Here is a 16,444-nt window from a genome sequence, read left to right on the forward strand (position 1 = left end):
TTGGCCTCCACAGAATAATGTGCCAGAAGCGACCTGGTGCACAATGACACGTCCCAAGTGATTCATGTCTTTCACCACATATCATCCTCATTCTTTTGTTGTTCTTGTATTTTGTCTAATAAAGCAGAAGTGCCATTAGAAGCTCAGATCTCAGGCTTTAGTATAGTGCAGTACCCTGTGTATAGAGATTCATCCTCTTGCTCAAGGACACTTCAGTGTGGCAGGTGTTTGCTGACTCCTGGGCCTGAAGGACAGTGGCTGGCCTAATTGCAACGCCACCATGCTCTCCAATGGCTTTATTCCTATATAATGACTATTTTTGAACTACCAACACATTAAGACTGGACTATACAGTCAATAAAACTACCATTAAAATGTAACCCTATCCTTACTAAGAAATTATTTTCTGATTGATTCTGATGTTTGCAACTTAACGCACAACAGTAGGAGACAGGTAGGTTGTACTATATGTGTTCCTCCAGGTAGTTTCCCATGTCAGATTGGGTGCAAGTTCATGATAGGCTAACTGCTGTGGGCATGAGGTTTATTTTTCCAACCACATTATATGAGTCACTGAGTTTGTCACAGGTGTTGCTCCATCAACTCAGCACACGATCCAGAGCACAGTGCGTCCTAGACCTCTGGACCCCCACTTACCTTAGAACAAGGTACAGCAGTGAGAGGGTGAGTTGGCATTATAATCACTGGCAGGCTTCATTCGCATGACCTACTTCATCAGTCCCAGGTGTCCTCACTGAAGAGTGAGATGCAAGTTGCTGATGGCGGAGTCCAGATCTTGCTCCAGCTCCAGTCCTCCGCTGTCCCAGTACACTGCTCCTGAGTTCGGGTCACTCTGGAGAAGACTGTGGCTGCACATGCTCATTGAGGTCTTGATTCCTTGACGTCTGGTCCTGGTTGCAAGGACTATTAGAGGTGGACATGATGGATACGCAGTCATCAACAACTTCAATATGGATATCACAGGGATCGACAGGGACTGAATTCAGAGGAACCAAAGACACGGGGTCCTCAATGGGGGCCTGAACAAGGGAGAAAATGGAGAATACTTGAGTAGAGGACCTTAATTGAGAAGAAATTGTACTTTAGCATATATATTCCCTTTAATTGGATATTTAGAGAGCAAAAGACATGCAAGAAAGATGTGACAAAAAAGAAACCATACTGGGGTCTTGGGTTGATTCTCGGTGGCTGGTGCAGCTTGTCTTTGTTTCAGCAGGAACAGGCTGAGGAGTGGAACAACAAGCATACAACACAGTCCAAGTCCCAGGAACACAGGCAGCAGCCCTGTAACATGAAGCACACGGGTTTAAGAAACTTTAAATAATTCATCCGTGACACAGATGGCCAGCAACAACCTTTTTTATAAGATGACCTTTGTCAAAAACTGAGGTTCAGCTGCATTCAGGATACTCCTGTGAAAAGGGACAGGAGAAACTGAGCCTAAACATTAAGGAAGATTAATTGCTGATTTATGATGGGTTGAGCAGTTAAACCTGAGGGCACTTCAATGCACTTTGTGTGTCTACCTAAGATGCAAAAGGCCACTACTGCATTTAACTGCCTCAAGCTTCAAAAGTCCAGTTGGACCCAATTTCCATGTTCCTCTTACCCGATTCAGAGACTGTCTGGACACACTGAGGGCGTGATTTGGGGGAAGCAGCCATGGAGAAGGTTGGGAAAGAGAAGTTGGCCACAGCGCAATAATTCTGACCCAGAGCCAAGCCAGGAAACTCGACATAGGACATCACTTCTTGGGTCCAAACTGTGCGGCTCTGCAAGAACACCCAATCACCAACTGCTGTGTGAATAACACCTGGACGTTCTCAATTAAAACCATATCCAAATATCCACTGGTAGACAAGTGACCTTTAATGGAAACAGAAGTGTTTTTTTCAATTATAAATCAGATTAAAGAATCACTTAGACATTTTGTGCTCTGATACCACTCAGATACTCCCTGAAACTGAAAGTTATTTTTGGGCAGCTGTGTTGTTTTGATGAGCGCCAGAAGCATAAATAGATTAGGACAAGGCTAAGGAGACCTGGTTGTCAGAGGGATTGAGCTCTGGGTACACTGTCACTGTGGTCCAGGGGTTGATTAGCTCAGAGATGGGACAGCAGCTCTTCAGAGAGCACCTCCTGCTGGCCGCACAGGGGAACTGCACCTTCACCAACAGCTTGTCTCCTTTCACAGCGACTGCGACGGAGGGAGGGCTGAAGGCTAGGTAGACAGAGAAAAGGGTATTGGTATTTCATGTTTTGAAGTGCATGAAATTCTTGTTAAGAAGTAACTGCTGTAGCCTAAATAGGGCCAAAACCAATAATCCGCACTTTGAAAAAGCAGACACTTGCTCTAACAAAATTAGTAGCATACAATTAAACCAAACATAACTCTAAAGCAAGGATAATTCTAAAATTTCTAAGGCTAAGAGTTTGTAGGTTTTCAGCCCAACCAAAATCAATGGTTGCCATTTTCTTCTAATTCCTCCTGAATTTCCCTCGGGATCAATAAAGTATCCATCTATCCATCTATCTAATTGGCACACCCTCACTTAGAGATAAGGAAACTAATCAGGGAAATTAGCTGCGGTAATGTGTGGGTAAACAGAAATCTGCAGACACTAGGCTCTCCATGGCTGATGATTTGACAGTGCTGCACCGTGGGAGCTGGAGAACGTCACTGACTGAAATCACTGTAGTCGAACTTGTGTGGCTTGACCCAGACTGTGGAGCCGGGGCTGAGGTGGACGCCCAGGCGGACCATGTTGTACAGCTCAAAGCTGAAGAAGGCCTGGGAGACGTCGCAGCTGCGAGTCGAGACCCCAACACACCACGTCACATCCTGCCAGGGATCCCTACAGCACAGACAGGCGCACTTTAATACACTATGCATGTGGGCAAAAATAAAAATAAAACAGTACACTGATTTAGGCGCAGGACTATTCTATTGACAGTATCCTTAAAATTATGCTTAACTGAAAACACCTACCATTGTCCAACCAACCAGTTTATTTATTTTTTAAATTTTTAGAGTGAAAGTTAAGATATGCAACTTTTTGTATCACATTAACAAAGAAATGCTCTCATTATTCAAACTTTCTTTTAGTTTATGCAATAAGAAAGTCTTGAAAGATTTCCTAATACTTTTCCAGATCTTGATTTCTTCATCAACATATCAATATTTTGGCCAGTGTTTGATATGTTGTACACAAACAGTGGGTGATCAATATCTCTAAAAACAAGACAATGACAATACTGCTGCTGATAATTATTGACAACAAAAAATAATTAGTGTGAAATGAAAGTACATTCGTTTTTTCTATTAAAACTGAGCAACAGTTATATATTTTTCCAGACTATGTGTTTTTCCCTTAAAAAAAACATTTTGGTCACTACTTTTCCATTCCAAAATGAAATCATGCCTGCTTTTTCTTTCCTTTCTCTCATTTCACTCTTCCTTTCTGTCCAAAGTGAAACTCTGGTCTGGCTTTGTTTGGGAATTTCCAAGATGATTAGATTGTTTATAAGTCCACTTGGAAAGTACGGAGCTGTGTGTGAAGTAGTGAAGACGGTAGATCTAAGGGTATATTTTGGGGAAATTAACACCAGCAGCCACCAATCAAAGACTGATAAACTGGGTTGTGGCTGGAAAACTTTTATACTTCTCTGCTGAAATTGGATGATGTGTGGAATGATGCAGCATTTTCTCTCACACACAAACACACACACACACTCAGGGGTGAGGGCAGGCTTACCCCTGCGTCTTCGTCTGTACAGTGTAAGTGGTATTAGGGCTGGCATCGGGACAGTCCCACCGCAGGAGGCAGCCTAAATCCAATGAATGCACTGCGGTGTAGCAGACTAACCCAGTCGATCCTGGGACATTCGCACGAAACCCAGACACCAAAATAGAGCAGAGAGAGATGATCATTGACCCTTTAAGTCTTATTGTCACAACTTACTTTGTTAAGACTTTTGAGGGTGGATGTGAACAAAAAGCTTCTTCAGCGCACAGCACCACAGCCTACAGCTACAGCACTGACTTAAGAAAATAATGTTTTTTTTTTTCTTTAACGTTAGCTAACCCTGATATATTGAGTCCAGAACTCACCTGTGATGTGCAGGAAAATCATGCCCCACAATCCCATCACCACACCCGACTGGACAGCGGCTACACCTGGCATCGCCGTGGCAACCCGGACACCTCAGGACAAGGCGAGCTAGACGCCGCAATATCCAGATACAGCCAAGCATGTGGATGACACAAAGCATGAAAAATAATGCAACTACAGAGGCACAGGAGGAGGAGACGGAATAAGATGCATCTTGTGTGTGGTGGCAAAAAGGGGAGGAGGGTGAAAGGGGTGGAGAGGTAAGGATTTAATTGAAGGCAGGTTAATTAGAAAGGGAGGAAAGGCTATAATCTACTTAAAGAGATGAACAGGAAAATGGAAAGGTGACGACTGGGGCAATTACAGCAATTACAGCGGCTGAGGATGCGTTTAGGTGCGCCGGTACAAACAGGTTGTTTTGCAGAAGGACTGGGCTTTGATTACATCGTTTGCAGGGAACCATGAGAAGCGTGTTGAAATAAAATGGATGTTTTTATGCGACAGACTGTAGATTGAGAAGGAAACAGACGCCACCAACAAAAAAAAGACACACGTTCCAACGTCACTGCAGTCCATCTTTTTATTCAATGCCATCTTTAAATAATAAGAATCTGTACAACTCTGTCGAAGCAGGTCTTTGACCGTATTTCATACTTAAAAGTATTAATGATATCAATAGTTTCCTTATTAACAACAACAGTAATACAGTTGAAGTGCTTTACCAGGCAGCCTGAAGGGCCAATGGAGAGATCATACAGCAACAAAAACAGTCGTGAGGGTGATGTGCGGCACACACACACACACACACACACGCTTCCACACTTGCTCATCCACACACAACCCATTCACTGTCACAACTTGCATCTACCACACCTTCTTATGCACGCATTCCAACATTTCCTGCTTTATATACACACACGCACGCACACACACACACACACACACACACGTCTATCCACAGTGCACCATACACCTCTTGAAAATGAAAGAACCAAGCAAAACTGCCCTTTCATTCCAACAGCATCAAATGTTAAAAATCATTGCAACAGTAATACTAGGCATAAACATTCCTCATCGTAGCATCATCAGCATCATCATCATCATCATCATCATCAGTCAAAAAGATTCTTTACATCAGGGAATATACAGGATCCAGCTGACCGGACGGGACAGGGGAGTGTTTTCATGCTCAATTGTCACTGCATACTATCAGTCAGACCTGCACAGGCACAGCTGACATCTGAAGCTGCAACGCCTCCAGCCCAGCAGAGGGCGCCAAACGACAAGAGGCCAGCAAAGCCACCAGCTCGTTATTACAGCTGGAGTGAGTCTCTATCCCTTCACCACGGGCAGTTCTTCCAATTTAGCGTATGGGAAAGCGTAGGAGTGTTTTAAACGAGCAAATCCAGCATTAGACACTTGGAGCGCTGCCCTCTCCAGTCTGTGTATGTATGTGTGTGTGTGTGTGTTTGTGTGTGTCCCATCTGCACCAAAATGCATGTCTGGAAAATTAGCGGGGTATTGCTGGATTAAAATCTGTGCAAATTTGTTAGAAAACCCGCTAATTTCCAGGGCAGAGCTATCGGTGCAGACGTCCACGCGGGCGGCGGGCGAACCGAGCCTCTTTTCTGGGAGATTCCTGGTGTATTTGGTGTCAAGGTCGGGGGTGGGCGTCTATGTTTGCGCCCCAGGCAGGGTGAGTCCCGGCTCTAGGCTGGTGGTGGTGGTTGTGGGGGTCGGGGAGGGCGGCAGGCCCTTGGGTCCCGGGCAGAGCAGCCCGTGAGACGCGGCGTGGTCCCCGTTCAGGTTCTTGTAGGGGTTTCTGCGCGGTGGAGCTCTGAGACACAGGGACGGGAAGCGGAGGCCGGCCAAGCAGCAGCCGGGACAGGAGATCACCTCCTCCTGGTCTAAGGAGTGGCCGCTGTCGGAGCCGAACGGCGATGGGCCGGCGGGATCGTCGTCGTTTGGGGAGTGGTAGCCGTTGGTGGTGCTGTTGCTGCCCCAGCCCAGGGGTCGACTGATGACCACGTTGTTGTTCTCCAAATGAGAGAGGGGCGGCAGGCAAGGAGGCCCGTTGGAGATGGCGGACCCCCAGCCATTTGTAAAAGGAGGAGTTGAGGGTTGGAAGGGGGTCGAGGATTGGGACGGAGGAGGGGAGAGTTTGGAGTAAGACGACGAGGCGCTGTCTTGTGTGTCTGGGGAGCTGGTGCAGTCCATGAGCTCCTCCTCCTCCTCCTCCTCCTCCTCCTCGTTGTCTTTCTTTTGGTCCAGCAGTTCCAGCGTCACAGGTTCAAAGGACAGAGGGAGACCTGAGTCGCCTGTCGGGTTGGTCGCGCTCTTCCTCTCTCCGGCCTCCTCCTCCTCCTCCTCACCTGACATCAGTCTCTCTTCCTCGCTCGCACCGTTCACAGTGTCCATTTGAGACGGAGATTCCTTGTCCTCAGTGAGGACGGTATTTGGTGCCGACGTGAGGTGAGGCGGGGGGGTGCAGGGCAGCGACTGGCAGCGCCTGTGCCTCCTGGGCGGCTCATTGCCCTCGGCCTCCGATGAAGACGGGCTGCTGTAGGGGTCCTGAGGCGGGGGCAGCGTGAAGGTCAGGGAGATGACCGACTTGCTGGGGGTGTCGAACAGCTTGATCTTCCCCCCCTTGAGGTCCTCCCGCTGAGAGAATGGGTTGATCCGGGTGGGAGGTGCTAAAGTCGTGGAGGGAGGTGTGGCCGGGGGGTGCAGCATGTCTGATTTGCTGCGGCAGAGGCGCAGATCGGTCAGGAGACACAGAGATCCCCTGCGCAGGGGCCCGATTTCTGGGGTAACATCTTCAAAAAAAAAAAAAAAAAAAAAAAAGGAAAAGCAAGTCAACATAACAGAGGACCTGTTTTTACATCAGTGCACATTGGCAAAAATGCGAAACATTTACACTGCAAAGATGGAGGGCTAAATGTTTTTCATCATAGTGGTCATTAATGAATTTGTTGCACAGATTAATAAATATTTAGCCTTAGATGCATAGCGATTGGAGCCTACACCCCTCCATAACTGAGTAAAAAATGCCAAACAGAGACTCCATGGGTCATGTGCTAACGTCAAAGTGGAAATAAATACACACCACCTGATGACTCACGCTTGACTACTGGCTGGTCTTTCTGTGCTCTCTCAGACTCTCTCCTCTCCAGCTCCACTACGATCTGGGAAAAGGACGGACGGCGCGTTGCGTTCATCTGGAGGAGAAACAGACCGAGTGACGACTGAGAAGGAAGGGGCACCAGGAAGGGGACAGACACCGCAAGACACCGCTCGATTAAAAGTGTCTTAAGTAAGGTGAGCAGCTACAGAGGAACCAGGGGAGGGATTCATGAAAGCTTCTTAAGGAAAGGCAAAAAAAAAATTATATTAAATAAAAAATAAAATTCTGCACCTTTTTAACTTTAGTCTCATGAAAAATTATTTTCTCATATATTTCAACTTTCTTCTCATGTTTCTTTCTATGAAAAAAAAAAATAAATAAAAGTTCTCAAATTACAAGCTAAGCTGTTGATTTTCCACATTATAGAAAATCAGGTTATAATTTACATCTTCAGTTTTCATGTGTTTCGCTGCACATAACATCTGTCTCACTGCAAATAAGCTATCTAATGTCTAGACTTGAGCCAATAAAAACATCCCACTTTTACATCTTTTCATGTACTTATTTAAGTAAAGCATAATTCCAATTAATTGATTGATGTGATTGGGAATATCAAGCCATGTTTCCCACTGTCTGATAGGAACATACATGCTTATTTTAATCCATGAGAATCTAAATTTAGTCTCCTAGCCTCAGTGGTAGCAAGCCTAAAGTCTGTTAACCATAATTAACTCAGACCCTATTTTGAGAAGTGTGTAAGTACGGTGAGAAAATTAGAGAAATTCATAAGAATGAGACTGTCAAAGAAAATACTGAGCGACTGCATCCTATGAGCATCCTAAAATTTCTCCTTACGTCATTTCTTAAGATGTGTCTTATGTAAGAGGGGGCTAAATGCTCTCTGACCTTTCCTACCAAATGCTACACTAACAATGCACCAAGAATTTCCCTCAGCCTCTCTCTGTATTATTCAATCAATTACAACAGGCTCGTGGGACGACATGCCCTGCAGCAAACGGAGAATTAAACAGAAAATACACAGAGGAGAGAGGGAGAAAGCCACAGATCAGCGTCTGGCCGTGTGTGGGAGTGTGCACAGGCGGTGTGTCTTACATTGCAGCATGTGACGGCCAGTTCCAGGAAGTCAGGAGGACAGTCTCCCACCATGTGCTGGAAGTTCTCCACATCCAGACCAAAGTCCTACACAAACAAAACAAACAAAAACAAGACACGTGGGCCGGCATTCATATCTTTGTGTGTGTGTGAATGAAGAGCAGCCAACTTAAACAAAAGCATCGCGCAGCCTCTTATTGAATGGGGAGCTGACCTACTGCCAGGGGGCAAGCAGGTTTAACCTGCAGTTATACAAAATGGCCACAAGGGGGAGAAATGCTCTCATGCTAAATTAAAAGGCTCTGGACGTGGGTGTGCACGCCCCAGGTTCATACAGCTCACATGTTCAATACAGAGACCGTTAGAAACTGAAAAGACTCATCATTATGTGAATATTTGAAGGATTTGGGAAAGTATTTGAAAAATGTCACACCTGGTTGATGCACACTGTTTTTTTTTTTGGTTTGGTTTTGATTTATCAGCTATTTATCATCTGTTTATACTGTAAATTTGCACATTGCCCACATCTATGCACATTGTATACATCGATGCACACAGGTTTTTTGGTTTTTTGCACATTGTTTTTTGCACATTGGGTACTTAGATCTTTAGATCTCGAGTGTCATCTTTTATTCTTTATTTTTTTATTTACTTAATCGTGTACTCTGTGGATACTGCTGAAAACTGTGAATTTCCTCCGGGATGAATAAAGTATCTATCTATCTATATCTATCCTTTCTGTAAAAAGGCTTGAAAATAAAGCCTCACTACTAAACACTACTGCAGGTAGTAGTTATTTCTAACCCTTTACTTGCAAATTCCTCCCACTTTAGACATTTCAGTTTTTTTACAAGTGCTGTGCAATGAACATCAGCTTCTTTATCCGCAAAATGAGCACCTCGGTTCCACAATGAGACATCCACCATTTAAAACAACTAGCATGTGCTCTTTCAAAATGACTGCCGACACGATGGTAAAAGCACATTAGCCGTTATTAAAAGGCATGAATCACCCAGGCCTCCGCTTGCTTGCGCAACAGATAAGTGGGTCTGAGGCGATTTTGACACACGGACTGAGGAAATTAAAGCAGCAAAGTGGATGTGTGGCATTCTGGAGGGAAGCCCGCTGCTCAGGTCCTGCAAGGAGTCCTCCTGAACGAGCGCGCTGCAAACGGTGTTTCGTCGAGCTCTTCGCTGCATTGTCCCATGCATGAGGATGAGACGTGCACCGTGTGTTTGTGTGAGATGAATATGTGATGACGGAAACAGGGGGGACAGCTGAAGCGCTGTGATGAAAATTGGTGTTTCCAGTACCTCGGTGCGTGGCAGGATGTCGGGGTCGGCCTGTATCCTCGCAATAATCTCACACAGGATGATGCCGTATGCAAACACATCCACCTGAGGAGAGATGAAGGCACGGCGGTCAGCCACACACACGCAGAGGGGAAAAAATACAAGAAATGTACATGACTTTTGTTTATAATGCTTATTGAGGTCTCTTTTTTTCACTTGCACATCTTCATTCTCTTCTGCTGTTGTTCAAATTTTAAAAAATCAGATACTCAAATAAGATTAGATCATTAGATCATTAGTAAACCAAATTTAAAAAATCTAAAAATCTTTTGTATGGTTGTTGCCATATAAATACATATATAAAAATTCATACTATTTCTCATATTTCCAATATTTCAGTCTCTTATATACTGAAATTCCAGGCAGTGCGTGTTTACATAAACTACAGCTTTTTTGCTTTTATTGTTTTATCATATTTTGTTGATATTATTACGGTTTTATTGCTTATTCTGTATCTTTGTCGTGTGCTTATATTCCTTGTATGAGTTTCTTTTTATTCTTTTATTCTGTTACTGCTGCAACAGTTTGATTTTTACCGTTTCGTGACAATGAAAGTTCATTGAACCGTGTGAGAAAAAAATCAACTGCTGTGCAACCCTATCAGAAACAAGAGACAGATAAATACTAACCGCAGGCCAAGCAGCACGCCTACTACACAAATAAATTCTGTGTTGGTGTTGAACACATGCAATCGATTAGAATACGTGTTACTTTCTTTCAGTGTCTGCTCCCTTGTGCTTTTGTTTGACCGTCTTTCATCGCACCCAAAATGCACCTTGAACTCACAACAAAAAGGTGCAGCTGCGGGGTAATGAAAGCGATCCATCAGTACCTTCTCATTATAAACTTCTCCTCTCAGCACTTCTGGAGCCATCCAGTAGGGGGAGCCGACGACAGCCAGGGGCTCCTGGTCCTCTGACTCGCTGTGGGGACAGGGGAGAAAGAGAGAGAGAGGGAGAGAGAGGGGTGAGAAAAGGAAAACAGAGGGAGGCGTTTCATGTCAGACTGACACTAAGGTGGCTCTTCTCAAAGCTTTGGGCAGCAACAAAACACCACAAGTCGAGTTTATGTGGAAGGTCAACAGGGCAAAAAAAAAAAAAAAAAAAACATCCTGCAAAGATACTTGTCAACACGGCTGTTTATTGCCTCTTAACACGGTGTAAAAACTAACACCATGGCATCGCACCTTCAAGCACTTGAGCCAGAGATGTTCCTCATATTTGCACTTCTTTACAGAGAGCTGATCACACGGTACGTTAAGCAGCAACACATAATCTGTAGCGTGTGACAATGCTATTTCAAACTAATGAGTGAATGATGTAGTTTGTGGCAAAGGCGCTGGTTCAATGTGTGTTAATAGATAATAAAAGGCTGTGTTGACAAGACACTTTTTGGCCCACATCGACCGTCCAAACTTCCACATAATCTGGATTCTAATCTGCATCATTCGGCCGTTGTCATTTTGATTGCAATTACACCGTGGCTCCGGATGACAAAGTTCTTCATTGTGTTTTGCCAACAAATTGGACAAGAACACCAGCGCCCGCTATTCAGATAAGTCTGACGAGCTGACTGGAGGCTGGTGGGTGTGTGGGTGTGTTAGCTCAACGCACCGCAAACTGGCCTGATTGTGAGGATTGAATTAATCCGTCAGTGAGGGGAGGCAATAAAGACGGAGTCCAATGTGACGCATTAACTGGGATTTATCCAAAACTGCCTGGGAAACGTCATAGATTGACATTTGCAACTCAAAACACATTTTTTTAACATTAATCTTTGATCATACATGTAAATAAACAGCTCTAGTGCAGTGTATTAGAAGATAATTTGACTGGCTGGGTGACCATTAATAAGGCCTCATTGCACTCGAGATGGTTTCTTCTTCAGTGTGTAACATGGCAGTGGCTCTGCAGCTGCATAAAATGTGAAGCTGTGTGTGTGTGTGTGTGGACATTATGATGGAATGGTGTTTGTTTCCAGACTTCCCCTTGCAATTCCCAACCTTCAGCACATGAGAAATTGTCAAAAGAAATAGTTTCCATTCTGGTGCAGACCGTTTTAGCAGCCCTGCAAAATGAAACACAGGCAAAACAAACAAACGGACAGTCAAGCAAACAGGCATTACACTCCATTTCATTAAAGCGGAACCTAATCAAGAGAGGTCTTTTGGGGTGAAATATAGCTCTGAGTGTGTGTGTGTGTGTGTGTGTGTGTGTGCATGTGTGTGAACGTGTGCACACATCCTCTGTATCTAAGAGACAGCAGTGTTTTTCAGTTATGTGGCGATATCGTTGCGCAATTTTAACAGTATAAAAAGGAAGGAACACAAGAGTGTGCAAGGACAACGTGCTTGCACACATGCCTGCATTCACACACACACACACACACACACACACGCACACACACACACACACACACACCCCGCTGGCAGATACTTCCTCTCTGTGCTATTTCCATCTGCTACTGTGGGCTATGATACTGCAAAAATACAGGGAGGGAAGTGATGGCAGAGCGAGGGAGAGGAGCTGAGACAGTCACGGCTCCCAATGTAAACATCATTTGGAGAAGTGAAGCGACATCGGCAGGGAAAAAAAAAGAAAGGAGAGGGAGAGAGAGGGGAACAGAGTCATGGCTCCCAGTGTAAACATCATTTGGAGAAGTGGAGCAAAAGGCAGCGACACAGAAAGAAAGAAAGAAAGAGAGAGAGAGAAGGAGAGAGAGAGAGAGAGAGAGAGAAAAGAGTGAGCACCGAATGCAGCAGAGGGAAAGAGACGAGAGAAAACACAGAAGTGGACAGAGGTGGGCAGATTAAGTTAAGAAAGGATGCCGGAGGAAAAAACTGTGGAGTAAATTTATTCATTTTAATACGAAGATCTCTTCCTGCAGGTCGAGACGGCAGCACAGTGAGGGAACAAGAGTGAAGTGGTGGACAGAGGAGAAGTAAAGATGGAGTGAGGCAGACGGAGGGAGAGGGCGAGACATGGAAGGCTGGAATAGTTTGACCTTATTTGGAGGTCTTTCCTAAACCCCCTTCATCTCCCCTGCCTCCCCTCCATGCCACAAGCACAGGGGTAGCTCTCCAAAAGAAACACACACACACACACACACAAGCAGGGATGTCAACACAGTGCATTCTCTTTGCTGCAGCATGCACTCACGTTTGATTGACATAAAGCAAACACACTCTTGCAAATGACGGACGCAAATTTGACTGTGTCACAAGCACGAGCTCAAAACAGGAACCCGTCAAAAAAATGCACTGTTCACTCTATCCTGTGTGTCTTACAAGGGGCTGCAGGACTTTCTCAATATCACGGAGGAGCGACTGGTCCTTCACTTCTAGTCAAAATATAAAAATATTTTTGCCTGACCGCCCGAGTGGGAGCCGGCCAAGAGAGAACACACGGCTCGTGTGACACTGTTTGCTGAAACACGCATGCACAAAAAAAAAAAAAAAATCCAGGTACAGCACGAGTGCTAGCCCACACCCGAGGCGAGGGAAAAACCGACGGCATCGCCTTGGAAAAAGTCCCGACAGGATCAGACGGCATCACAAAAACAGGAACCAGGAGCACACTCATCTTGCACACTTTATCTTTTTTCTGTGTTGGGTAATGTGGCTTATTTGTACTCAAAATATTTGCTGGGTGAGTGTTTGCTTGTATGTATGGATGTATGCAGTAAGAGCAGTATTTCATGCAAACAACATCTTTGCTTATTTGTACTCAAGTAACTTAGAGAATTAGGAGGCATTGGAGGCAGAGCCAGGCCAAACAAACACGTGTTCAAACAGTTCAAACTGAGAGGCTCCTGCCGTCTAAAAATCTGGTTTGTGGAGCCGGTAGAGGATGGAGCAGCTTGGGGGAAGAGGCTCCTGACACTGAACGGTGTGCAACGAGTGCTGATGGGCTCTGGTTCCTTCAGGGAGGCTGTTCAGAGATCAGATCGACGAGGTGGCCTCTGCCTCAGCTTGGATCAGCAAAGCGCACCAGAAATGGGAAACAGCAGAGAAGTGTTCTGTTTCAGCGATCCAAGTTGCAGTATACTTCATATTGTTTTTCCTCCTATTTCGTTTATTTGTATATATTATATATTTGTTTTGGTTTTCCACTGAAAGGAAATGAAATATTATTTATTGTTTAAATATTTGTGCATGAGTAATTGTCTATTCATAGGTGTATTTGATTTCTGCCGCTTGAAAATGACCGAAATAAAACATTCATTCATTCATCTTGTGTTTTTTTTTATATATATTTGGATTTTGGCCCCGCATTTTGGTTGTGAAGGTGTATTTTGCCGTATGCTTCATAAAAAAAAAAAGTCAAATGAATGAAAAAACTGAAGTTAACAGGGTCGCACTTGACAATGAAGCACACTTGAGGTAAAAATGAGAGGCGGTGAAGCACAAATGGAGCGAGTGGAAACACTGCTTTCACACACACACACACACACACACACACACACAGAGGCAAAAGGGCAGGCTGGGTTACAGTGGCAGCTGCCTCCTCTCAGGAACAGTTGTGTGTTTACTAAATGACTGCAGACACATTTACTAAAGAGACTGCAGGGGAGGACGAAGAGCTAGTGGGATGTGCGAGTGTGTGTGAATGTCATGGTTTTGTGTGGGTGTGTGTGTGTGTGTGTGGGCAGGAGGTAGTAAAATGTTGGCTGCTACCCCCTCCCCGCCGCATTTCTTTGAGGTCAGGGTCGACACCCCGCTCCCGATACTTCCAACAGCTCTGCATCGTTATCAATTCACTCCCCTGTCAATCAATATCCATAAAGAAAACGGCGTGTCTAATCGGAGCCACATAGGGACGGTGGTGGTGGGAGAAGCGGGGGTCCGGTTGTGGCACGGCGCGCATGATGTCATCCGAGAGCCAGCTGAAAACCGCAAACGGGGGATGCTTGTAACCTAGCCGGTCATTTATAGTCGGCGTGGGCTGGAGGTGAATTGGAGGCGATGAATAAAATATGCCATGTAAATGTCACAGCATAATAAACACACAGCTGCCCTGGGCTGAGACAAAGACAGGAAGACTGAGAGAGAGAGAGAGAAACACACACACGGAGAGAGAGAGAGAGAGAGAGAGAGACCAACGCAGAGAGCAGAGGAGAGCGCCCAGTCCTGCCGTCCCAACTCCCTTCGTGCGTCATGGCAGGTCAGACAGAAATATGGGCTGTCTCATTTGCAAGGCAGCCTCCTAGTTAGGCAGCATTTTTAGGAAGTACAGCTGCTCAGCTCTGTCTCAATACAGTAGAGGCCACATCCCAAGATAAGCCACCTGATTTTTGTGAAGGAAACATCAAGTAGTTGCTTTGCGGTGAAAGATATCGCATAAGACTGTGTGGAAAACTCGTACATTTTGATGGCAGAAGCTTTGATTAAAGGCGAATTTGAAAACAGAACTAAATGAACTCAGGTCATGATTGTGGGGGGTTAAAAACGCACAAATGAATAAATATATTTAAAATTTGTTAAGTTTAGACTTGATAAAGCTCCCCTGTTTTTATCCAGAGAGTTTTTGGAGCGTCGTTTCTGCCCGCCCTGCAGAAAACATTTCCCCCGGGAGAGTGCGAAGGTGAAAACGGAGCAGTCCGCGAAGAACAGAGCTCTTGGGGGGGCAAAACCAAATCGGGCAACTGTAGAGACTTGTACAAAATTAGTGGCACGGTTAACAAATTGTGCTTTCCGGTTCAAATCCACATGTCGAGACCAATGAGAGGGGCAGATTGTGGGTCTTAAAGGCTTCCTCCCCTTTTCCCCACAATAATCGGCGAGCTTCTTCCAGGCTTTTCACTCTGGATGAAGGAGAAAGCCTGGGAGGTTAGGTGAGCCCAGTTAGGTGCCTCATTACTGCATGAAAAGCTTTTTTTTTTGTTTTTTTTTATTGCACCTTAACGTAACTTACCTCGCATAACTGCTACTCATCCTGCAAGAAGTAACCTATCACAGCGTTAACTAGCCAGCTAATCAACAATACATTATCAACAATGTATTTCAACGTGTATTTCAAGTCACTATGTCCTTGCTATGTGTTCCCCCTTGAAACGAAGCTTGCTAATATTGATCGTAGAGAGAGCTGGTGATGAAGGGAGGGACAGTGTGTGTCTGCATACTTTGGAAAAAAAAAAAAAAATCAGACTGTGTTTTGAATGTTTAATGGATCCTTTGTTGTGTGTGTGTGTGTGTGTCCAAGACAGTGTCTCCAGAAGAAGAGAGATGAGCAAAGAGAGTGGGGGAGATGTTTGTGCATGCCGAGATAGATAGAAGCAAAGCATGCGAACCTTAAGAGGAAAACAATAAGTGACAGAGAGTGAGAGAGGGAGATGGGAGGATATTAAGTGTGTGTGGCGACAGAATCTGAGGAGCGGACTCTCACACTGACCTGTACTCTGGGATTTTCTCCGCCAGGCCAAAGTCCCCCACCACGGCCGTGCACACACCGCTCTCCCAGCGCACCAGGCAGTTCTGCACAGAGGGCACACACACACACATCGCTTTATTACTCCTGTTAACTGTGTGTGTGTGCAAGTGCATTCCTGTATGCATGTTTAGCCTCTTATCTGAGATCAACTTGCAGATTTTTATTGAGCAGAGCTTCCACTTCCTGTGGCTTTCAGGTGAGGTAACGCGGAGTCTGGCAACCTTGCTGGATGTCCTCAGCTCTTGGGAAATCTCCACCGTTAACCGCTGATTACAGCGCTCGATTGATTGCTGG

At 45.1% G+C, this 16,444-nt stretch overlaps 1 protein-coding gene across 3 annotated transcripts in view; it reads right to left on the reverse strand.

Moving 5' to 3' along the window:
• Nucleotides 1-4,699: 4,699 nt before the first annotated feature.
• The window catches only part of tesk1b (testis associated actin remodelling kinase 1b), a 32,220-nt gene continuing 20,475 nt past the window's right edge, over nucleotides 4,700-16,444 (reverse strand). The window contains exons 6-11 of one of the 3 annotated variants that reach the window (XM_030075629.1): nucleotides 16,112-16,194; nucleotides 10,555-10,645; nucleotides 9,684-9,767; nucleotides 8,371-8,457; nucleotides 7,255-7,351; nucleotides 4,700-6,949 (exon numbers count right to left, since the gene is read on the reverse strand). In XM_030075629.1, coding sequence (XP_029931489.1) covers nucleotides 5,808-6,949; nucleotides 7,255-7,351; nucleotides 8,371-8,457; nucleotides 9,684-9,767; nucleotides 10,555-10,645; nucleotides 16,112-16,194 — 1,584 coding nt within the window. In that variant the 3' untranslated portion in view covers nucleotides 4,700-5,807. Of the gene's footprint in view, nucleotides 6,950-7,239; nucleotides 7,352-8,370; nucleotides 8,458-9,683; nucleotides 9,768-10,554; nucleotides 10,646-16,111; nucleotides 16,195-16,444 lie in introns of all 3 variants that reach the window. The other 2 variants (XM_030075628.1, XM_030075627.1) reach the window with 2 other exon arrangements.

Source organism: Myripristis murdjan, chromosome 18 (genome assembly GCF_902150065.1).
Source record: "Myripristis murdjan chromosome 18, fMyrMur1.1, whole genome shotgun sequence".
NCBI classification, from domain to species: Eukaryota; Metazoa; Chordata; class Actinopteri; order Holocentriformes; family Holocentridae; genus Myripristis; species Myripristis murdjan.